At 36.9% G+C, this 24,517-nt stretch overlaps 1 protein-coding gene across 1 annotated transcript in view; it reads right to left on the bottom strand.

Annotated features, from left to right (window-relative positions):
• Positions 1 to 6,561: 6,561 nt before the first annotated feature.
• Positions 6,562 to 24,517, bottom strand: part of LOC102252177 (YLP motif-containing protein 1) — a 55,871-nt gene continuing 37,915 nt past the window's right edge. Inside the window, exons 12-21 of the mRNA XM_014531167.1 lie at positions 22,661 to 22,723; positions 22,254 to 22,373; positions 21,866 to 22,042; positions 21,695 to 21,778; positions 21,140 to 21,223; positions 19,473 to 19,553; positions 16,134 to 16,185; positions 10,838 to 10,968; positions 7,219 to 7,400; positions 6,562 to 6,978 (exon numbers count right to left, since the gene is read on the bottom strand). Coding sequence (XP_014386653.1) covers positions 7,254 to 7,400; positions 10,838 to 10,968; positions 16,134 to 16,185; positions 19,473 to 19,553; positions 21,140 to 21,223; positions 21,695 to 21,778; positions 21,866 to 22,042; positions 22,254 to 22,373; positions 22,661 to 22,723 — 939 coding nt within the window. The 3' untranslated portion in view covers positions 6,562 to 6,978; positions 7,219 to 7,253. The remainder of the gene's footprint in view (positions 6,979 to 7,218; positions 7,401 to 10,837; positions 10,969 to 16,133; positions 16,186 to 19,472; positions 19,554 to 21,139; positions 21,224 to 21,694; positions 21,779 to 21,865; positions 22,043 to 22,253; positions 22,374 to 22,660; positions 22,724 to 24,517) is intronic.

The raw sequence follows: 24,517 nt of genomic DNA, 5'->3' as shown, positions 1-24,517 counted from the left end.
TAAATGCTTGGTAGAACCCATCTGGGCCTGATGCTTTCTTTTGGAAAGTTAATAATTATTAATTCAATTTCTTCAAGTTGTCTATTTTTTCTTGTGTTTGGAAGACATGTCTTTCAAGAAATTGGCCCATTTCAACTACGTTATCAAATTTGTGGGCAAAGAGTTGTTCCTTTGTTATCCTTTTAACATCCACGGGATCTGTAGTGATGTCCCATCTTTCACTTCTGATAATAGTTATCTGTGTAAAGAATATTCTTTAAAAGGTTTAATAATTAAATGAACTAGATCCTCTCAGGAAAAGTGGGTATTCCAGACTTCATTAAACTTTTTCTCAACAAACAAGTTTAAACATTAAACTTGTTTAAACCTTTATTTTCACAAATTTATTTTCACAGTATTAAAACCTTTATTTTCACAATTACTTAAATTAGTATTAAAAATGTGTGATGTGAAAACATATATTCATAGCACCTGTGTATCCAGCTGTCATAATTCCAAAAGGATCAGAGAAAAACTTGAGAAAAAGAACTTCATGATTAAGGGAGATTATCTCCTCAATTGGCAATTTAATTTCCCTATCATTGAAACACAGCACCTATTCCCATAAGCTTATTAGGTTTGAACTATGGCTACTATTTAGAACCTAGTTTGCTTACCCATATCAATTCCAGTTGATTTAAAGAGCACAATTCAAATGAGAGCAGCATATAAAACTGGAATTTTAAAATATAAGAATTCTTCATACCGTGGACATTAGGACTCTCTCTAAAACACACATGTGGATAATTAAGACATAAAAGGAGTTGCTTCCCTTATAGCCCAGTAATTTAATTTTTTCTGTATTTTCCCCAGAAAACTTGAGAACATGCCTAAAAGGGACATTTACAAGGATGTTCAATGGAACATTATTATAACACTGGAAAACTGTCAAAAATAAGGAAAAATAACCTAGGTTAGGTACATATCATGGAATATATACACATATATGAGTATATATATATATATATATATATATATATATACACACACACACACACACGACATAGTGGATCTGCAGAACATGTAAAGACTATCACTCGTGATAAACAGTAAAACTATATCCTCATAGATATATGTTTTATAAATGCACAAAAAAGGTTTGCAAAGCCACATTCCAAAACGGTAATAGCAATTACTTCTAAGGTTTTAAGATGTCTATTGCTCAATGGAGGGGTGTGTGTTAATATTATTTGTAGTATTTACATTTCATAAATAATAAGTATGAATTCATATTTTATGGCTGAAATGAATTGAGAAAAGGTAATGCCCCAAAAGTACTTTAAGAAACCAAACACAGCAAAGGTATACCCACCTTGACACAGGCACCAACAGAAAAATGACACACACCCTTTTCCCCTGGTGGAAATTAGTAGGAAGCAATGGAGAGTCAAGAGCCTGATATTCTGGTCAAATTCACATCCAGGTGTGGCTGTTAGGTGCTCTACTTTACCGGAGGGAATTCTTGCTGTCTTCTTTTTCCAGATGTGATTTGTTTTGCCTTTACTATATTGTCCCCATAGTATTTTTAAAAGACCATTTCACATAAAAATCCAGATTTCCACTTTATCCTCAGTTGGTAACACTGGGTCTACTTTGCTTATGGCAACCTCTGGCTGGAGAAGAACTGTCTCATTGAGATAGGGCAAGCACTCTGCATCACCTCAAACCCTACCATGCCCCATTGCTCCCTAACACTGAGCTTGAGAGTCAGTTGCCATTATCATTCTGCTTCTGCTGTTGTTTTGCTTATACAGTGGGGCCTTGACTTACGAGTGTCCCAACTAATGAGTTTTTTGAGATACCAGATGTGTCTCGGCTGATTTTTTGCATTGAGTTGATAGAGTAATTTGAGTTAACGAGCTCCTTAATGAGCTCGGTCTCGGAACGAATTAAACTCGTAAGTCAAGGCCCCACTGTACTAGTAGTAGTGTCAATTAGAAAATTGATACTTGTACTTTAGCTCTACCCAAAGTGGGAAAACTAAAGATACACAGATTGTCAAAATGTTTCAAGGAAAATGGGAAAGAGGATATTTTTCCATAGAATAAAGAATATTTTACATGTCTAATTTGCAAGCAAAGTATGCTTCTGATGAAGGAATATTACATGCTGTTATGAAACTATTGGCCAATTCTCCCAATTACATCTTCCTGTCCATAGCAAGCATTTGAATTTGTGATGTCCAGTTTATATAATACTTGTGGATATGCCACCAACTGAAAGATAGAGGCAGTGAAAAAGCAAACACAAGAGTTGGAGTTTTGTAAATTACACATGTATTAACCTATATTTAAATTTACCACATCATCAATTCTAAATAAGCTTGTTGAGCATCAAATGTACATAACAGATATCTGGGAGCTTGTATTTAAGAGTGGGAAGGGATGGGGAAGATAGACTAGGCAGGTATATAAGTTACTCTACTAGGAATGCAAATTAAGATCAAGGACAAATACAGGCAAAGCTCTGTAAGAACTGGAAAGAGGGAGCAAGAGAGGAAAATCAGAAACAGCTTTAGGGAGAAGGTATCATGAGAGCTGGGCCTTAATACAGTTATCATTTCTAAAGGATGGATAACAGGGAGGCAGTAAAACAGGAAGCTATAGGGAGAGTTGAGGAAACGGTACATCATACAGTACACGCGCAGTATATGTACAGGATGCCATTAGTTGTGTTCCTTCATTGATAGAAATTAGACAAGTATAGGAAGTTGCAGAGTGATGACAATACATGAAATTCACAATTTATAAGAGCAAAAGAGAACATGAATACCCATCAGTAGAGACCAGGTATATTAAATTATGGGAAGAACATAAAGTAACATATTCTACAGCTATAGTAAAAGAGAATGGGATGGAATGCTATGAGCAACAAAAAAGAACAATTAATACATATAACAACTTGAATGAATGTCAAGGGAATTACGCCAAGTGAATAAAGCCAAAAAGCCAATACCAAAGTGTTAAATACTATATGATTTCATTTATGTAAGTCTTTAAATTATAAAATTACAGAAATGGAGAACATATTACTAGATGCCAAGTCAGAGATGGGGGTGGACACACAAACCTATACGTGATGAAACTGTAGTGAAAGACACCCTCACAATATATATCCCATGCCGTAAGAGAATAGAAATACGGATGAAGCAATTGATAAAATTTTCAGTAAAACTCCTTATAATAGGAAGGTACCATTGGAAAAATTAGAACGAAAAGTGAAAAGGGGGAGGGGGTTAGAAAGGAAAAGAGAAGGGGGAGGGAAGAAATGAGAATGGTAATGTTCTATACATTATTTGAATGATCGTTAAGACCAAAATACAAACAAAAAACTGTGACAACCTGTTGCTTTTTACAATCCTAGTAGTATGCCAGGCAGTAGACACCTATTATTACCAAACTACAGGCAGTCATTGGGTTACATCAGACTTGACGTAGGTTGTTTCGTGGTTACGTTGCCATCTTCCATTTATTTATTAAAAAAAAAAAGTTCCGTCATTTTGACATATGTACATATGTGCTTTATGTTTTTTATTATTTATTTACCATAAGTAAAGGTCAGGAATTGTTACCTTTTAAATTTTTTTTACTGTTTCACTTCATTATTGCTGTGTATGTGCTCCATGTGAGTGACGTAGGTGCTTATGTAGGTGGGTTCCCATTTCCGGCGAAAATCGCGTTACGTTGCGTCGTAGGAACAAATCTCCAACGTAACCCGAGGACCTACTGTACCTGCAAATCTGCATAGTTAGGAAGATATAATACTTAACAAAAAGCTGAGTAGCCTCCAAAGTAAGTTAAGCTAGGTTGAACTTTTTAGTCAACCCAATTCAGAGTTCATGCTTGGTCTCCAGATGAAATGGCATTTATCTTGGTTTGCCCAAGCAACTCTTAGAATTCTTTCACTAGGGAAATAAATCCATCTAGAAAATTTAAGATTTTATCTTTGTCAATGAACTTCTGATTTAGTTACTGATATCTGAATCAACTTAAAACTTATAGAAAATTATGTGAATCAAGTAAGCATCAACAGACTACTGTATATTATTGATAGCTTTTGATCTCTGTGTTCAGTCACAACATATTTTGACCATGTCAACTTAACCCTAAATAGAAAAGTCTCCGCATCTCATCTACCAAGTTACTTGCACAGGGAGTTTGAAGTGAGAGGATTTATATTTAGTTTAGAAGATCTGAAACATTAAAGATATCAGGAACTTGCCCCCAAATCAGCCAATTTTGTATTAAGACACAAACCCCACAAAATTTTAAATAAACTTAAAAGGATTAAAATATAAATTTTAAACACGGCATCAAGCAGTTTTCTGAGATGATAAGAAAAACAATGCTAATAAAAATAACAGTAAAATGCTCACAAATAAACCCCAAGTTTGGTCCTCTGTATCCCAAGAACATCTCTTAATATAATTTAAAATACTTGTGCTACCAAGGCATTTCCTACCTACACCAAATTTCTCCAAAATATTCTTGGACTTTCTATTCTATTCTGCTTCTAGTGATAATGCAAATTAAAGAATTTCTTAACAGTCTCATATAGGACTAGCAACGTTAAGTATTAAATGACAGTCTCTGTTTCATTCCTTTTGGTGCCTAATATTTCTTCATTAATCTCCTTTCATTGAAATTATTTGCTATACCAGTATCTTAAAGTAGGCAACATTCTATGTTCATTCCCTAAGGCCATTTTACTTGTTTGTTAATATATTTTTATTGCTTTCAGAGAAGAAGCGAGAGGGAGAGAGAAACATCAATGATGAGACTCATCGATTGGCTACCTCTTGCATGCCCCACACTGGGGATAAAGCCTGCAACCCGGGCATGTGCCCTGATCAGGAATCAAACTGTGACTCTTGGTTCATAGGTTGACGTTCAACCACTGGAATACAGACGAAGCAATTAGTAAAATTTTTGAGCCCTGCCTGTTGGGCCCTACGACCATTTTAATCCATATCTTCCAAAAACTGGCAGAGACCATTTCTGATTCCGTTCACTCTCCCCCAGCCCCTCTTGACATAAGATCATAGACATGAAGCCATTGCTGCAAGGCAAAAACATGTTGAATTTAAAGTGATTCATGGGTGAGTACCACTTCTTATTTCATTGGCATTCTGAACACTGCCAGCCAAAATATTAAAAGGTTCCGACGACTGAAAGTAAAACATTCTCTATAAGAACATATATGCCTCTGTTTTCTTCTGAACTAGAGAACACATTTTGTGGTATTTTTACAAACAATAATTCTACTGGTTACCTGGTGATGTACCTTCACATAACACAATAAAGGCGGCTGAGAAAGATCAGTACATACACATGTATTGTTGGCCAAAAGCAACCTAAGTAGCTTGTTAAACATTACTAACAGTGGGAGGTTTTTTTTTGTTTTTGTTACTTTTTTTGGGGGGGGGCGCTATTTAATGTAGCAAATTGTACATTCAATATTGACTTGTTAATGAACTTAACGCCTCTTACATGTAAACATTCAGAATTTCAGGGAGGATAAAAGTACAGAAAGTTGTCTGGAGTTCCCACTGAATTAGTCTTCAGTACTTTAATTTCAAGTTCTTGAACCGAAAGTGATACTATTCAAATACTAATAAATATGATCTCTATACACACAGTATTTAATATAGGTCATAAAACTAAGAGGTTTTTGCCTGTAGTCCAAAAGTGAGCATTTAAAAATATTCAAGCCCTTTTGTGAACAGATTTATGACTTGCTGAGTTGGATTACAAAGCAGAAATGGTGTTTGAGGAAGAAAGCTCTTCTGTGTCTCCTCTCATCTAGAAAATGACATTTTTTCTTTGCAGAATGAAAAAGGAAAAAGATCTTCTTTCCTATTTTTATACAAGCTATTTGTTTGTTAGGTCTTCGTGTTCTAGGTTCCTCCTGGTACTATCCATAAGAGAGGAATCTGTGAAGGCCCCGCTTCCCAATCACGAGCAATCTGGCAGGAACCTGAAAACTTGACAGGCTTAAAGGCTGCCTGCCAGAGGGCTCTGCATCTCCATACTCCTTCCCTGCAACTTTGATTAAAAAATCAACAATTCAAGTTTAGCAGTAAGGCAATAGGCTCCTGAGTTCCATGGAGTACATTAGTTCTGGCCACCAGGTGTCAAAGTCAGAGCAAGGAAAATAAAAACATAACAGCATCAAGGGAGAAAGTAAAAAGAGGGAGAGCAGGAAAGAGGGAGGGACAAAGAGATGATCAAAAACTAAAATAATAAAACATCATGTGACAGAACAGATGTACTCCAGGGAACAGGTGAATATTTGAAATTGTCTGTACTAGTCTCTGCGATATTCAGATAAAGAAACCAGCAATAAAACAAAGGTGAGTGTTTTGAACATCATTGAGCCTTGTGTTACAGCATGTACCATGGAATCACTGAGCTATTTAATATTCAATGGGGAAGAGGTTTGTGGATGTTTGGCTAGCATGTAATTGGAACACACCATTTAAAAAAGCAATAAACATAAAATTAAGAAGACAAGAGAAAGGGACCCATGCTGTACAGCCCATGAAGCTCATTGGCTTTATCATGAAAGTTTATTGTTTTTAATCCTAGTACAATCAGCTACCAGTTACATACAGTAAAAAACAAAAACAGCCACAAAGCAACGATGATAGAGATAGTCCGTGACATTGTACAGTGGAGAAAATATTTTCTGTCAGAATCCTCCAGCAGATCCCCACCTGCTTCCAGCAGTTAAGCTATTACTCCCACCCTCCCCAATAGTTTATTTAAAAAATTAATATCTTGCTTAGGTACAGCAAGATCCTAATACCTCTTGGGGACACTGAAGAACTTTAAAAAACTAAAGCAGTAGAAACAAAACAAAAACTGAACCGTGGAAGCAAGGTGACACACAACGAAGCTCCAGGAAGCCTTGGCTTCAGATCACCTCAAAGCGAACCATCTGGAAGGAAAAGAAAAGGCTGTCACGCCAGGGAAATTCAGTAGACCTTAGTATTTCAGTGCTCCACTCCTTCACAAATCTACAGAATGCATACTTCCTTTTAGAATAATGTTTTATAAATGTTGGTAGCTGGAATATACTTACTCAATACAGAAGCATTTTTAACAAAGCATGCTGTCTACTTTATCTCAAACCCTTCATCAACCACACAGCAGGACTTGTATGACTATGTATCCTTACCTTAAGGAACAATGACTTCGTTTGGAAACAAAGTCTCATATATATTTGGTTCGATTGAGGGCTTTTTCAGCCAGGTGACCACTTTCATCTGTGATCTTCTCCCAATCAGTCTGTCCGACCACAAAACCTATGGCCCTTTTCCTATCTGCGTCCTTCTTTTCCTCCAGGTCTGCCCATCTCACCTGGAAAGAACACAGCATTAGGCTGGGCTTTAGGAAAAATAAATATGCAAAAGGCCTTTCCCATCTCTGGGTATTTTAAGAGATAGGATAACTAACATGAAGCCAGTTTAAAAAATTAGAAATTAACTGGAAGAATTGGAAAAAGGCAAATTCTTATGTTACAGAAAGAACTCTCTAGTTAATCACCAAGTCCTCACCATTGCAGCTCCCAAACAGTTCAGCTTTCAGCTCAGTCCTGTTCCTTCCAACTCCTGTAACTCATTTACTGACCTGTTGTTGTTGTTTTTTGTTTAACCTAAAGCAAGCACTAACCTGCATTCTCACTCCCTCAATCCATTCTGCTAGAGTGCTCTCCTTAAAAGACACAGTTGTAACTCTCATCTGCTTTGAATCCTTCCCCTACAGAATAAAATCAAGCACACAGGTTCCTCTGAAGCTAGCTCTGTCTACTCTTCTGTGGCATCTCTGGGCAGTGCCTATAGAATAATGACTTTCAGCTAGAAATGGCTTCTTAAATGTCAGTGTCCCTCCTAGAGGTACTGTTATTGAGATTTACAGTCTCAATTTTTTGGCCATTTATCTTAACTATTAACAGAAAAACGTTAACACTGAAAATTTGGAGGTATGTATATTTCATCCACTGTCACTAAAAATATTTCTAAAATGAGTGAGTTCAGCAAATAAAATAAGGGATATGTTCATCTTCCGCAGTCATCAAAGAAACAAACTGAAAGTCCACTTGAGCTACCATTTTATACCCAATTAAGCAAGAGAAACTTTTAAAAAATAAATTACATTTTATAACCTTACCATTTTGGTAAAATCCTAATGTGGTCAATTCTACTAAATGATCTTTTCTTATAGTGGAAGTTAATCCCAGGAACCTGCCTGGTATTTGTAAAAAGCTGAGTTATAGAAATCAAGAGAGCCCAGGAAAGGAATGAACAATGAATTCTGTATTCCTTGCTACCTGTAAGATCTCCTGGTGCTCTGATGTTGATTTTGATGAGTGGTTTGGGAGTTAAAACTATTTGAAATGAGGGTGTGAGGCAGGGGTGGAGTTCAAGTGGAGCCACTTTAAAGAAAAATAGAAAAAAATATTTCTCATTTGAGATTATTTGTTACCAGAACTACACCAAATTATCATTCCCAAGAAGAGTTATTTTTATTCTGTTGCCCCAACCTTAAAAGTGGAATAAGAGGTGTCAATACAAGTAGTTCCTGGGTGGAGCTGAGCACATAAAGAAGGCCATTAATCAGATCTCCCTTCCCCAACTCCTCAAGCTACGTAGACAAAGGGGGTGGGTTGGGGCAGGGGATAGGGACTATGAAGTATGTGAAAGAGCTTCGAAACCTGGAGTTCTCTGTAATGGCATCTACCATAATGAAGTTTTATTCTCTTACAATAAGTGTTCTTTCACTAGTAAAGTACTGAGGAAATTCATAAAAAAGCAATGATGTATAAAGAAATGATACACAACCTCATTCTTATGTAAAGAAATGTAAAATGAGGTACCTTTTTTCACTTATCAGATTGTGAAAAGTTTGATAACAGCACTGCAGGGGCAAGTATGGAAAAATAGGCATTTACTGACACGAGGGTGTATAAATAGATGTAACCTTTCTGGAAAACAATCTTACAATTTCTTTCAGAAATGATAAATCTCACTCTATGAGCTTGCAATTTTAGTGCTAAAAATCTAGGGAAATACTTTCAAAGAGATACCAAGACATATACTCCACGACTTTCACCATAGTATTTATATTAGCAATAAAATGAAAACAGCATAAGTATCTACCAACAAGGGACTGGATAAATGATTGACTGTACAACCAAAAATGGCATGCAAGGAAACCATTTAAGTAGGTACTTATATAGAAAGATGGACAGATTCGCTGGAAAAGGCTTATGCAGATCATCTATATATACAAAAGCCAAACAACAGAACTACCGGAACTGGCCGCTATGATGTGCACTATGGTGGCCAACCGGCCCAATCGGGGTCCCAATCGAGCCCCCCCAACCTCCCGCGTTCCCCCCTCTCCTCACCGGCCCGGCCCCCACCCGTGCACAAATTCATGCACCAGGCCTCTATATAATATGATCCCTTTTGCTTTGTTACTTTTTTTTGAAGAATATTCACAAATATCACTTTTACTGAATTTGATATCTATGTGGAAGACTTATCCAACTTAATTTCTCTGCTCCCCTTTATAACAAACCTTCTTCAAAAAAGTTTTCTAGCCTGGCCGGGTGTGGTTGACCAATGAATCAGGAGGTCATGATTCCATTCCCAGTCAGGGCACCTGCCCGGGATTGTGGGCTCCATCCCCGAAGGGGACATGCAGGAGGCAGCTGAGCAATGATTCTCTCTCATCACTGATGTTTCTATCTCTCCCCCTCCTTCTCTCTTCCTCCCTGAAATCAATAAAAATATATACATAAAAAAAAAAGTTGTCTACATTTGCTGTCTGTACTTCTTCATTTCCTATTCCTTCTTCAATGTGCTCCAAACTGGCTTCTGTCCTTCAACTCTCAAAGAAAATTTGATTGATTATTGATCAATCATCAGTGATCTTCATGTGCCAAATTCAACGGCTATTTCTCTGTTCCCAATGTACCTGTCTTCTTTGTATCATTTAATGATGGACTACTCTTTACTTCTTGAAACATTTACCTCTACCTGAACTTCTAAATTTTGGAGTCCCGAGTCCTATTATCATTTCTAACTTAATTGGTCCCTCACTGAACTTACCACTTTTGACTCTCAAACTTATGGCTCTTCCAGTTTTTCTCCAATTCAGTAAATGGCACCACATACATGGAAGTGCTTATGGACAGAACCAGAAGAGCCACCCCTGATTCTATCCACTACTGGACTCTCTACAGCTAATCCATTAAGAAGTCCCATAAGTTCTCTTTAACACATTTCTCTGCACCTGGCTCTTTTGCCCCACGACAAAATGGCACAAGGGGCCACGCCAAAGTCCTCTAAGGTTGACAACATGCTAGTCACGTCTGTTCTCCATTTTTAAGTTATGTGTACATTTTGAGCTGCTAATTTGTAAAATCTGACTCATTTTTCTGACGTGTAATATGATATAGAATAAACTACATTGCTATAAAAAAAATAGCATTCAGCCCTGGCCGGTTTTGCTCAGTGGACAGAGTATCAGCCTGCAGACCCCAGGGTCCCAGGTTCGATTCCTGTCAAGGGCACATGCCTGGGTTACCGGCTCAGTCCAACGTGCAAGAGGCAGCCAATCAATGGTTCCCTCTCATCGCTGATGTTTCTATCTCTGTCTTCCTCTCCCTTCCTCTCTGAAATCAATAAAAATATATTGAAACAAAAATAGCATTCATGTTTATAACTTTCAAAAACCAGATGCCCAAAAGGGCCCTTTATCTGTTGGCAATTAGTGACAAAGTCTCTTACCCTCTTCTTCCCAGGCTCAGAAGCACGAGTATCATAATCATCAGGGAGCTGAAGATAATCCTCCATTCTGCTGGCAATTGCCTCCCAGTCACGTTTCCTTTTAGTACCAGTTCTCAAGCCATCCAACTTGTCTGAGGGACAAACACAGAGCCGCAGCATTAAGGAAGAGTGTGAGTTTGCGCATGACACACAAACAAGGGAAAAGAAGGCTGGAACACTGTCAGAGGGCACATCCAGATTTCTGAGAGCAGCATTACTTGAAGATCCAAACTATCTTCTCAGCTGAGATAATATCAAGGTCTGTGCAATTTCCATTATTTATTTGATGTTCATACTGGTAGCCATTACATGATGTTAGTTTAAGTAACAAATACGGGCAGAGCAAGAAAGGCACTTGTCTCATGGCTTCCTTGTCCTCCACCCCACCCTCTGCCCCAACACAACACTTCAGCTCTGATGTTCAAGGAAAACACAAAGTTGGATTTAAAAAAATTTTTTTCTTCCATTCTTTTTTCTTTAACACAATATTAATACCACCCATTTGATCTGCAATCATGTGTGATACTGTGTCATATGAAAAGTACTACCAAAAACTTAATGAGCCAAGCTAATGTTTTAAAAAAAGTTTTAGATGAACAGTTTCTTGGGATTTTGACCTCTGTGAGAAGATTCACCATGAGTTATTGTTTCTCAGTAAGTTGACTGCACAAATCACCACTTTCTTTGGTTATACCATGTAGTACTGTTGACCATTTTGAAGCAAAGGGCTAGTCAGCCAAAGTGACCAGACCTGAATTTTCTTTCTGAATCCTCAATCTTTTTCAAGGCTCCCAAAGTGTAATCAATTAAATGATAGGGATTGCTGATTCAGAAATTATGAGATACAAGTTTAGGTGTCTTCAAGAAGAACACACGATGAAAATGTGTGGTCTTTTGTTTGTGTGTGTGATCTTTTTTATTGGTTAATACTGATTTTGATTTCTACATGTGAAATATTAAGAGTTATATATTTTAGTTACTTTGAAGCACTAAACTTTTGAATCATTTGTAGTTACATAAACACACTATTATTAAGCAGGTCAATAAAGGAAAACCTAAATACTTCAGAACACTCAATATTTACACTTCATTAGACTCCATAAAGGGTGCAGAGTGTATATAAGAGAAAGCTGTTAGGCGTCAAGTTGGAGAGAACTTGATATGAAAAGTACAATGGAAGCAGTGGCAGGAGAGAGGGTGAGTTTATGCTTCAAATGTAAAAGTTTCACACACAACTAACTGAACCATACCATACAGGCTACAAAAACCAGTAAGATTTTGCATACTTGGCAAAGCTTTATTTCCTAAACGTCTCCCCCATAAAAGTAATAGTATTTAAAAAACCAGCAAGGCAAACTACAACACTTTACAAAACTCAGGAAATTTTTATCATATTACTTTGGAAATTTTTTACATGGATGAGTTAAACAGAAATAGTCTCTTAACCTCTGTAAATCACATGTTGTACCAAATGGCTCTATCCACATGTATCTGACAGGCCATATTATACAGGATCTTAAAGAAGTGACCCTTCGATTATACAGGGACAAAGTATTAGAAAACCAATAAAGTCCCACAAACCATAAAACTGTTCTCAGTTCAACAGTGTAGAGTATAACCAGAAGAGTAGGAAGCTCTCATACACTTTTTATTAAATGAACTCCAAAGGATTTCCAAACTTAATAAGATCAACTTTGACATTAACGTACTTCAAAGGAAAGTTTCACGTATCAATACCAAGAATAAGCATGGCCAAGCAGCAATGCAGGACAGTGTGAAAATTGCAAGAACGTTTTCTCTTACACTATGTACACGACAGGCGTGACAGACCAGGCCTTCTCCATTTGCAACATGGGAGTTCAGAATATGTAGTCTAGTCTGAACACCCTTGTTTGTCATGTTTAATTTGAAATCTGATCGTGCACAACATGTTTAAAGTTTCTTTCTTGGGGTGAAGAAAGTTCATCTCTCTTCCACATGGCTTCCTGGAAACCCAAACACACATGTATGGCATAAGGCGAGGGGAGAGGAATCTGGGGCTTTAGTTACAGAAGACAACTGGTGTCCAATACACTCATTACTTATGATTTTCAGAGGTTTGAGTTTCAAAAGATGAAATTTAATATGAAGATGAAGGTTTAAATATCCAACCTGACTGGTCACAGAATTTTACCACATCTTCAAGACAGTATATATTATTATAGAGCAACAAAAAAAAATTTAGATACACCTATGTATTTTCCAAATAAATGATGCTCCTGAACATTTGTTTATAGTGAACCATACAAGGGTTATGTGCTTATTCAAATCATAATTGCACTCCAATTGCGAAGAGATGAAACTTCCTGACACATAGAAGGCTAACACATAATAACTCATAAGCAGAGACAAATGACGGAGATGAGAAAAGCAAAAGGACTTGATATGCAGAAACCTAAATCATGTCATTGGAACTTAAGTAGCTTCCAGGCTAAATTCCAGCATCTGATGTGCATTAGGGTGCCTGGGTCTCAGATGCAAAGGAGTCAGGTGTGACTGAAGAGGAGACACAGTTTTCAACAACTTTATGATACTCAGGCCAGATGTAGTGCAGGCCAGTTCTGAATGTTTCTAAAATTACACCACTTCTAATTTGCAACACTCAAACAGAAGCTGAACTGTATGCTGTACTTAATGAACACAGATCAAGAGTCTGCAATGAGATTTAACACACTCCTTGAAAGATTTTAGATGAGTATTTTCTCATTGGCTGACTCATTTGTGAATCAAAATTCCCAGTTACAAATTCAGCTCTTCTGGCTCAATGCGACACTGCTAAAGTTTAATGTTTCCAGTCAGTTTTATCAAGTTACCAAGAGTAACATAAGAATGTTGGTAAAGTACTCAAAAGAAAAGATTATACCTGGTAATCAAATTTACTGAATTTGTTATGTTAAGGAAGGCAACATAAATAGGCTAATTCTCAAAGATCTTCATATTTTAGAGAAGAATCTTCTTTTCAGTTGGTTCCATGGGCCTATCTCAAAGAAGCAAGCACTCTCAAGAATGCTCACACTCAATTGGTCTTCCTCCACAGGTAGATTATGTCTCAAGATAACAAGGTGGTGCAAGAAGCAAGTCATTACATGAAACGTCAATGTCACTCTTATTAAAAATAAATAAAAACTCAACTGCAAATATGTTAGAATTTATTTTCTAGATTCATTACTAGATCTTCAGTGCCTTTAATTGAAATGGTTTATTTAACAAATCCATTTCTGGAATTCACTGTGTAACATTTTGTCTTTAAAATGGACTGAATTTGTATAAATGTATAAAATGTATTTTCTGAGAAGCAAATGGTAGACAGGCCAGAATTTTTTCTAGAAATCAATACCAAGATTAATAACATATTTTCTTTTTATTTTTTAAAATATATTTTTATTGATTTCAGAGAGGAAGGGAGAGGGAGAGAGAATTAGAAACATCAATGATGAGAGTGAATAATTGATCAGCTGCCTCCTGCATCCCCCCCACTGGGGACCAAGCCTGCAACCCGGGCATGTGCCCTCACCAGGAAACGAACCGGAATCGAACCCTGACCTCCCAGTTCACAGGAGCCACATGGACTGGGCAACAGCATATTTTCTTGAATCATTACTAAATTCCATTTTCCTTTCTCTTTAAAAATTAGGAAGGAAAACAGAAAATAGATGGGTTCAAGTTTAAGGCCTCTGGTTACATGCTCATTTAAAATATTTATCGCCTTTACAATCCCTTTGTCTCTTTATGATTTCTCTTTGCCCTCAAATATAAACACTATTTAGAGAACCAAAAAAGAGGGACATGATCTTTATAGTCTTACAGGTTATCCTAAAAACACAGAACTTCCAACATTCTTAATCTACTGTCAAAATAAGGAGATCTAAAGCATTATTATTATTATTAAAAGTAAGTTGTGATTATTATTATTTTCCTACATATTTAATAGCATCTAAACACTTATAAATGCTTTAAAAGTTTAGAAAAGGAGATAGATGGTTATTAAGATTTCCCACAGAGGGAAGACTAGTGGAAGAATAAGTCAGTAACCACATACAATTTTCACATGACATACATTAGGAAAAAATTCTAGATTTTACACAAAGTAACTATCCCAATAATACAGTAATACTACAGTTTATGGAATTATCTTTTGACATAGGATCTGGTCAACATCAATTGCAAATGTCATCAGTTGGGCAAAATAAAAGGCATAGCCTATGAGATTGTATGTAAAATGGACACCCTCTTATGTCAGAAACACAATGTGCCCCAAACAGTGAAGCAGCTAAATGACTCAAATTTATTCTATGATTTTATGATCTTTAGATAGTTACTTTAGTTCTGCAATAATAGCATGATAACCAGGAAGAGAAACATGAAGACCGACAACCATACTTCATACACTGGTAAGGTCAATCTTCTCAAAAAGTCCTTATCACACTTTCTTATTTATTGTCATATCTTAATCCACATGTTAAATGGTTCTCTTTAAGTAAGGTAAAAACAAAAACAAAGAACCCTGAAAAAAATGTTTTGAAATAGTGGAGGAAAATCCAGTGGATATGCATGATTTTCTGTTGGCAGATAACCTCACACTAAGCAACTCCAATTTTTGATTCAGATAAACATTTTAACCAGTTAACCTTGTAATCTAGCACTAAAGGCAAGTTGAAGGAAAATAGAAGTGGAATCTTATAAAGCAGGCTCTTCAAAGACCTAAATTATATGTCTACCGCTCCCCATCTAGAAACTCTAATTTATTATATAAGGAAAATAACTGCCCTTTAATTAATTAATTTTTAAGTTTCGCTATTTATTCTTACTATTATTACTACATAAAGTGTTCATAATCTGGTTCAACGTTGGGCTGCAGTTAAATACTCTTTTAGAAAAGCAGAAATCTCATCGGCACTAACATTTCTGATTAATATTAAAGAATGAATTTCCGAAGTGACAGTATTTTGTTACTACATTTATGACTTATCTCCACTTACTCTAAAAACTTTAAGTTGTATTGAAGGTAGTTCCTTTAAAATGCTCTTCTTTCACTCTGTCACAAGATAAAACTAGTTAAACTAGTTATGAAAGCTAGCAAAACAGACTGAGGATGTAAGGTAGGCCAAAAGCTTGGTTTAAGCAGAACTTTTGGGGAATCTGTTCTTCTTAAGCAGAAAGATCTATGACCATTACCATCAGGTATCACATATAAAAACAGGAAAAAGGAAATACCCACCTAGCTTTGCCTCAGATGTGTCCATCTCCCATTTGCTTTTCGGAATGTAACCCTAAATTGTACACAGAGAGAAGCTCGAAGGGTTAGAAAGAGACACATACATGCATATCACTTTTGAACTGGAAAAGCATTAAAATTGGGAATGGATTCAGCTTCCACTCACTAGTTATAAATATATCTTTAGGGAAAACACAATCTCATTATCTTTGAAGAAACTGAATTTCCAAATTCATAAATCTGCAGTGCCCAGATTTCAGAGTAGTCACTTCAGAATAGTATCATGAAGGTGCTTAGAGGCAGCTCCAGTTCAGGACACACAACTGTAGTCTGAACAACAGCTGTATAGTAAATATGGTGAGAATGTATGGTAGTTACTGTGCTAATATTAATATCATTCAGAGTAGCAGAGGATTTCTAATACTAGCTAGGTTATTTGCTCAATTCAATTGCTATTCTAAAGTGATAGTAGGCATGAGGTCCAGAGTGTTTTTCAAGATAGTTACTTTATAGTCCAGCATAATTTTAAATATTCAAAAGAAAAGAGAAAACTTGGTATCACTGAACACAACTATGAAGTTCAACTTAATTTTTAAATGACTCCATCCATTTAGCAGTAGATCTTACAAAGGTTAATTTTACTGAATCGACTTCAGAGCATTTCTTTTTTGTAATCTGGAAACTGATGATTATTTCTCATGTCTCCTAAAATTACATTTTCCTATTACCTGAAAAACCAGAAACTTCCACAGGCAATTTACGTCTTATTTAATAAATGATGGGTTGGTTTATTTCAAACAAAGTCCCGTAAGATTTTCAAATTTCCCAATGTACCTATATAACTATGTAGTAATCCTTTCAGTTTATAACCTGGCAAGTAAATGTATGCTTTTCCCATGTAATTTACTATGATTCCCCTTTTCCTTCATTTGGACTCTGTTCTCTATTAGACCCTAACATATAGAACTTAAGTACTAGGACTTATAATAATATAGAACAGATTCAACAAAGGTGTCAGCATCATTTAAGAATCAATATATCTCTTGACTATTGGGAATGTTCAATTTCATAATATAGACTGACACACAGGTAATTTCATAATATAGACTAACACACAGGTAGATAAGTTGCAAAGTATGTTGAACATTTCATGACAGTAATATCTGTGTAAGAGTTTAATAGAGCATCAATCATTCTTCCAGGAAACCTACAGGTCTTATACATTTCTAGTCTTTAAGCCAAATGAATAATTCAATTTCAACTCATTAGACAGTATTTCAGGTTTATAAATTATATCATCTTTTTCAAATACATTTTAAGAACAAACCAAGACAAAACTATGCTGAAGTGATGGTGTTAGAAGTTAATTAAGTATTGATGAAATTTGTACAAGTTATACCTTAAAAATCATCTGAAAACCTTAAGCATCATTACAATAATTATAAATTCTGAGTCACATCTACTATATTCACTGAAGCACTAATGAAGGCAAAATATCAAACCAATGATCTCTCTTCCCCGCCCCCAAATTCTCTTAACAAGAAAAGTTTGGCTTTCACCCAGCTATAGTAATCAATAAGTACATAGTACAAAATGCAAAGTTTATTGAGAATTTCAATAAAATGGTATGAATGACATGAGATTTGCTCTTAACCCTTTGGTTAAAATTTACCAAGAATCTTTTACTCTTGGAATAAAACCCAGTAGTAGAAGATCTGGACTCTGCCTTTTTGAATGGGTTAAGAGAAGTTTTATAACAGAGATAAGCAAAATAAGTATATTAGAATCTTTTACTCTTGGAATAAAACCCAATAGTAGAAGATCTGAAATCTGAATTTTTGAGTGGGCTAAGAGAAGTTTTATAACAAAGATAAGCAAAACAAATATATTAATTTCTCCCTGCTGGAACCACACCCTGTTCTTACTTAAAACAACATCTTCTCACTTAAAATGTTAAGCCACTTGGAAATAAAAGAGATAGTCCAGCAGGGTAGAGTCCTAAGGCTTCCTTGCCAGCTTTCTGATATAAAAATGTAGTGTTACAGTAAAATAAATGTTTTATTTTTAAAAATTAAAAGTTCTACATTTTGACCTATACCTAAGCTAATCAGATGTTATGAACCAAATCCTGAAGTGAATCTCCACAAAAGAAAAATGGACCTTCAGAAAGCTAACATTACAGACTTCTCACACAATCACTTGCTAGTACACACGCTGCAAGTAGCTAATGAGGTCAACAGCCATATTCCAGAACAGCGTGGACCTTTAAGTGAGTTTCCTGCCTACATTTTAGCTCATATATGCCAAAATACAACTTAATTAAGAAAAATACTTTATTTAAAGAAAAGAAAAACTGAGACTCAAATGCCATTAACTTTAAAGCTTATTTTTTAATCCACATATGAAATCTAGAAACGTAGAGGCACCATCTCTATATAAACACACAGTTTCTATCCAGAGTCCCCTATATCAGACATGGGTTTAATAGGACCACTCTTTAAAGAGCCTGTATTCTCTGGGAGGTAGGAATAATGATGGTTCTTGCTTTGTATATTTTCAGAAGAATATGAGAAGCAGTTTTAGCAAGGGCTGAAATATTAAGTAAACAAATAATACTTTGAATTTAAAAAGCAACACTATTCCAAGGCATCACTAATCTCTGTACCTCATTTACCAAACACAGAAAAGTAACATAACTCTATAGGTCACATATTCATGATGACAGAGTAAGGCAAACATCTCTAAGACGTATGATCAAAAGCATTTACAGGAGATACACAGTAACTTTGAACTCACACTATGTAAGTCTCTAATCAGCCTAAGCAAAATGCATTGCCTGCATAGTCAAATGATTTCCCCCATCACTTAACAGCATAAAATGCAGAAGAACAAATCCAGCAGTCTATGGCAACCCTCTGCCTCCTCCTTCAATAAGTTTTCTGCCTCAGTTGACAGAAACTCAATTTTGAGATCTTACAGCAAAGAAGAGAAAATTATGCATATGGGGTAGTCTGTACCAGATATCTGCTGAAGTGCAAGAATACCCTTTGATCTGTAATTGATTTTCTTAAAACGTATACTCCCCTAAAGCCACCCACAAATAGATGAATGAATACAAGGTAAGTTTCTTAGCATTCTTAAAATTTTCTTGTAATAACACAGTAGAGGGTTCTTTTGAGCAGGAAAAAAAAAATATCCAGAAGTTTCCTTGAAGATGATTATGGAAACTTCTACCACTAAGGTGCACATCAACAGTAATAATCTGACCATTAATCTGAATTTAAACACCTAAGAATTTTAATAAAAAGACACTTTGTTCAAAGTGGTTGGTCTGTCTCCTACCAGTTCGTTTTCCTCTTCTTCTGCATCTTTCTTTTCTTCCTTCTGTTCTTCAATATTTGCATCAAAATCTTCCATCTCTACCTACACCACCCCAATAATCATAATAAAAAAAAGACTGAGTTAACATTTAAGAAAATGTTGATTCCCTCATTGAGATCTGAAATGAACACAGTTGCCCAGAGAGAGACAGCACAGACTCACTGTTACATACTAATTAATTTTTAACACCCTAAACTTCAAAATACACTGATAAAAGGCAATAATATTCCTGCCTTTAATTTTTCTGGGATATCTATCTTTACAATTTCCTAAGAAGCTGAGTATAATGATCTGTCCTACGTTGATAATTATCTGTTTTGAATGCCTATGAATTACTAAAATTTCCTTTAAGAACCTTTAGCAAGCATTTTTCTAATCAAGTAAAACATGTATATGATCCAAATTTAAAAATGCAAGAAAGGTTATAGTGAACAGTAAAATGACAGTAGCTTGGTCCAGAATGGTAGCAATGCAAATAGAGGGGAGATGGATTAGAGAGGTATTTATAGGGTGAAATCTGAATATGAACTCTATATGAGGTGATTCAGACTTCTAGTTTTGTAAGAGAATGCCCTTGTTCTTGGGATACCTACTGAAATATTGAGGGGTGAATGGTTATGAGATCTGCAACTTCACTCTCAAATGGTTCCACAATAAAAGATTAATATGCAAATAGACCGACAGGGGGAATAACTGAACAATTGGTCACTATGACGTGCGCTGACCACCGGGGGGCACACGCAGAACACGGCAGGCATCGGCAGCAGGCGGCAGAGCGCAGAACATGGCGGGCATAAGCCGCGGCAGGATGGTGGAGGTGAGTGGGGGCACCAGACCAAGGTGGGGCGCTGGTGGCTGTCATCGGGGCGAGCCTCTGGTGGTTACTCAAAATTCTTTGCTCCCATGTGCTGCGGTCCTGCCTGGCACTTGCACCTGCTGCCAGCGCCGGTCCCGCTCACACCCACTACTGGCACCGGAGCTGCCACTTGCACCCACTGCTGGCATCTGGTGCCGGCACCGATCACCGGGCGCCAGCACCGATAGCTCGGTGCCGTCAGCAGGTGTGAGCAGCAGCTGCCAGCCCTGATCGCCCCTCAGGGCTTCTCCACCTTCCCCTGCTCCTGAGGGGTGATCGGGGCTGGCAGCCACCTCTCGTACCCACTGCTGGCGCCAGCCCAACTCACACCTGCTGCTGGCGCCAGCCCCAATCGCTCCGCACCATCTGCAGGTACAAGCAGGGCTGGTGCCAGCAGTGTGTGGGAGCAGGAGCGAGGTTGCTGGCAGAAAGGGGACCAGGGGCCACAGTGGGAGGGGCCGGGCGGGGGCGCGGAGGATGGGCCAAGACCTGCCCCGGTGCCCACCGCAGCCTCGTGGCCCACAGTTCCTTTCAAGGTGCACGAATTCGTGCACTGGGCCCCCTACTAGTAATAATAATGAGGAGGAGAGGGAGAATATTATCTATATAGAGAAAAATGTGGCAAAATATTAATAACTGATGAATCTCAATCACAGTTGTACAGGTGCTCTTATATTATTTGTGCAACTTTTCTGTAGTTTAAATCTTTTTCAAAGTAAAAAGGGTAAGGAAAAGGTCATTTTGCACTGCCTTTGAGGCAAAAGACCCTCACCTCTTCAATAGCAGCATCTTGCAATAAAGAACGAATGTCCAGACGCATCATATGACGAGGTGCAGTTTCCCAGTGATCAGCCATCTATTGAGAGATTCAGAGGATCAAGTTATCTCTGTAAACTATTCAAAGAAAGACCAAAGGAGCATCCAAGACAAATGAACTAATGTTGTGAAGTCTAACAGGCTAGCTCCAGGCAGAGCTAGGCCATCTTTTTCACTCAGTGGTTCTCAACCTTCCTAATGCCGTGACCCTTTAATACAGTTCCTCATGTTGTGGTGACCCCCAACCATAAAATTGTTTTTGTTGCTACTTCATAACTGTAATTTTGCTACTGTTATGAATCGTAATGTAAATATCTGATATGCAGGATGTATTTTCATTGTTCGCGACCCACAGGTTGAGAACCGCTGAAAAGGATAAGAAACATTTACTAAAGCAGATAGAAAAGATATTTTGAAAGTAAAGGGGATAAACAAGAAATTCCAGACACCAGAGATGAGACAGCCTAAATGAAGTTTAAAATACAACACCTTCTATGTTTAAAAAAATCACCTTGTTTATTTCTTTAAGCTTTCTTCCATGAATATTTCTCTTGCCACAAGTCTGGTTATCTGCACTCATTTCAGCCAAATACACCTAAGAAAGAATGAATAACGGTTAGGCAAACAAATACAGCACTCACATGATAACACAAAGTACTCAAAAATTATTTTAAGTCTTTACCTCAAATCCCTTGGTTTTTGCTGCACTCCAAAACTGGTCAAAATGTCTAACTCTGTCATTGATGGCATCCAGGATGATGAAAGGGAAAAAGCCATCATCAAGAGTCTTTTTGAAAGTTTTGAACATGCTGGTGCGATAGGTCTCCTCCATCTCAGCTTCATATTCATATTCCATTACCTAAGATCCCCCAAAAGAGATATGGAGTTAGCAAAAGCAAAGAATCATCCTACACCTCTTCTTTGGTCAGCATCTGGATAGAGAGAGATTTATAGTCATTACTTCATACCAGAGTACTCAAGTTTGTGTTAAAAAAACAGAGAACTCTTTCTTTTCTCCCAAAAAGCCATACTTCTCCTTTCATTGTTAATGAATTAGGATGTAACCATACCTTCTTTTTCACTTTCTTTCCAGAATCTGGATCTTTTTCTTCTTTTTCCACTTCAGTGATGAAGTAATCATCCAGGCTTAGAACTCTGGGTGCAGGTCCTCCAAATTCTACCTCCTTATCCTAAGAATCAGATAGTTCAGAAAGTTAGAGAATTTATGAAATAAATTAATGAATGTTTACACTAAAGTTCCTTCTTGTGGCTAAATAATATGCAATCTTCTGGTGGTTTCAAATCAAACAGAAGCAAAAATATTTGTCTAAGCAGATCAAAATTTATATGGGACAGCCTCTACCATATGAGCCAACAAAAATGGATCAAATGGGAAATTCTGTATTGATAAACGCTGCCTGGTAAAAAGACAAGCAGCTAATAAAAGCAACTGACTCTTTGGCTTTTCCATACTCACTCGAATAAGTTTTGCAACATGTGTCTTTCCACTGCCTGGCAATCCTCTCATTATAACAACAATCTGAAACACGATAAAAAAAAGAATCACTCAGAGAAGATTTTTTTTACAATAAAATCTTATAGTTAACAATGATCTGTATCATTCTCCATGACAGACCACATGATATGCCATGAAACAAATGTTAATAAATTTTAAAGAATAGAAATAATATAAACTACTATGACTACAATGGAATAACAAAGAACAAGAAGAAAAATCAAAAAATACTTTGAGATAAGTAAAAATGAAGGCAGCATACCAAAACTTATGAGATGTAGCCAAAGCTGTGCTCATAAGGAAATTTACCAAGAAGAAAAATCTCAAATCATAACCTAACCTTTTACCTTAAGACACTGTAAAAAGAAGAACAAACTAAACCTAAAGCAACCAGATGGAATGAAATAATAAACATTAGGGCAGAAGTTAAAAAATGGAGAACAGAAAAACAGTAAAAGCTGGTTCTTCGAAAATATCAAAAAAATTGACACACTTTTAGCTAGAGTGACAAAGAAAAAAAGAGAGAAGACTCAAATTATTAGAATCAGAAATGAAAGAGGAGACATGACTGCCAACCTTATAGAAATAAAAAAAAGGATTATAAAGGAATACTATGAACAATTATAGGCCAACAAATTAGATCATGAAATAGACAAATCTCTAGAAAGACACAGACTATTGAAACTGACTCAAGAAATAATTAGAATAGAACTAGGATAAGTAAGAGATTGAATATGATATCAAAAACTACCCACAAAGAGCACTGGTTGGGTGGCTAAGTTGATTGGAGTGTCATCCCGTACAACAAAGAGTTGGGGGTTCGATTCCTAATCAGGGCACATCGCCAACTGATGTACAGAGGGTGAGTACAGAGGCAACTGATTGATGTTTCTTTCACAGTGATGTTTCCCTCTATCTCTCTCACTCTCCCTTCCTCTCTCTAAAACATATCCTTGGGTGAGGATTAAAAAACTATCCACAAGGAAAAGCTCAGGCCCAGAAGACTATAGTACATTACTGAATTCTAACATTTAAAGAAGAATTAATACCAACACTTCACAAACTCTTCCCAAAAATAGAAGAGGAAGGAACAATTCTGAACTCATTTTATGAGGCCAGCATTTCAAATCAAGCAGATAACCTGGATACCAAAACCAAATACATCACAAGAAAATCACAGATACGAATATAGATGCAAAAATCCTCAACACAATACTAGCAAACTGAATCCAAAAACATATAAAAAGCATTATACACCAAGTGAATTTATCTCAGGGATGTAAGTTAATATCTGAAAAGCAATTAATGTAATATATATCAATATAATAAAAAACAAAAATACACACAATAGAGTAAAATAAAAAATCTACTCATATAAAAACCATGGGTGGTGTTCATCACATACAGACTAACAGCGACCCAGCAGAAGAAAGTCAGTCCTACAGGGGTTGTCTTGGCAACGGCTGCACCCTCCCCCCTGTTTCCAGGAGCTGTTTCCTGTAAGGGCGGAGTTTGAGGCAGGAACCCGCCCTGGGAGCCTGGAGGCAGATCTTTCTATATGTGCCTGAGTGGGGCGGCTGAAAGGCTTAGAAAAGACAGACAAGAGAATGAAAGCCGGGTCTCAGTGGGACGCTGCTTCTCTGAGAGACAGCAACCACGCCCACAGCCATGCCTTTAGTTTATAGCAGATGCTACTAGGCAAAGTAAGGGCGTGACCAAGATGTTTACAAACATTCTCCTGGGTTTCAATCCTACTCAACTACATGCACCTGAACTCTATCAAGCCCACATCACTCAGGCACGTGGGGCCACGTGTTC

This window comes from Myotis brandtii, unplaced genomic scaffold (genome assembly GCF_000412655.1).
Source record: "Myotis brandtii unplaced genomic scaffold, ASM41265v1 scaffold793, whole genome shotgun sequence".
Taxonomy (NCBI): Eukaryota; Metazoa; Chordata; class Mammalia; order Chiroptera; family Vespertilionidae; genus Myotis; species Myotis brandtii.
The sequence above is the reverse complement of the archived record's forward strand: the minus strand, read 5'-3'. Positions and strand labels throughout refer to the sequence as shown.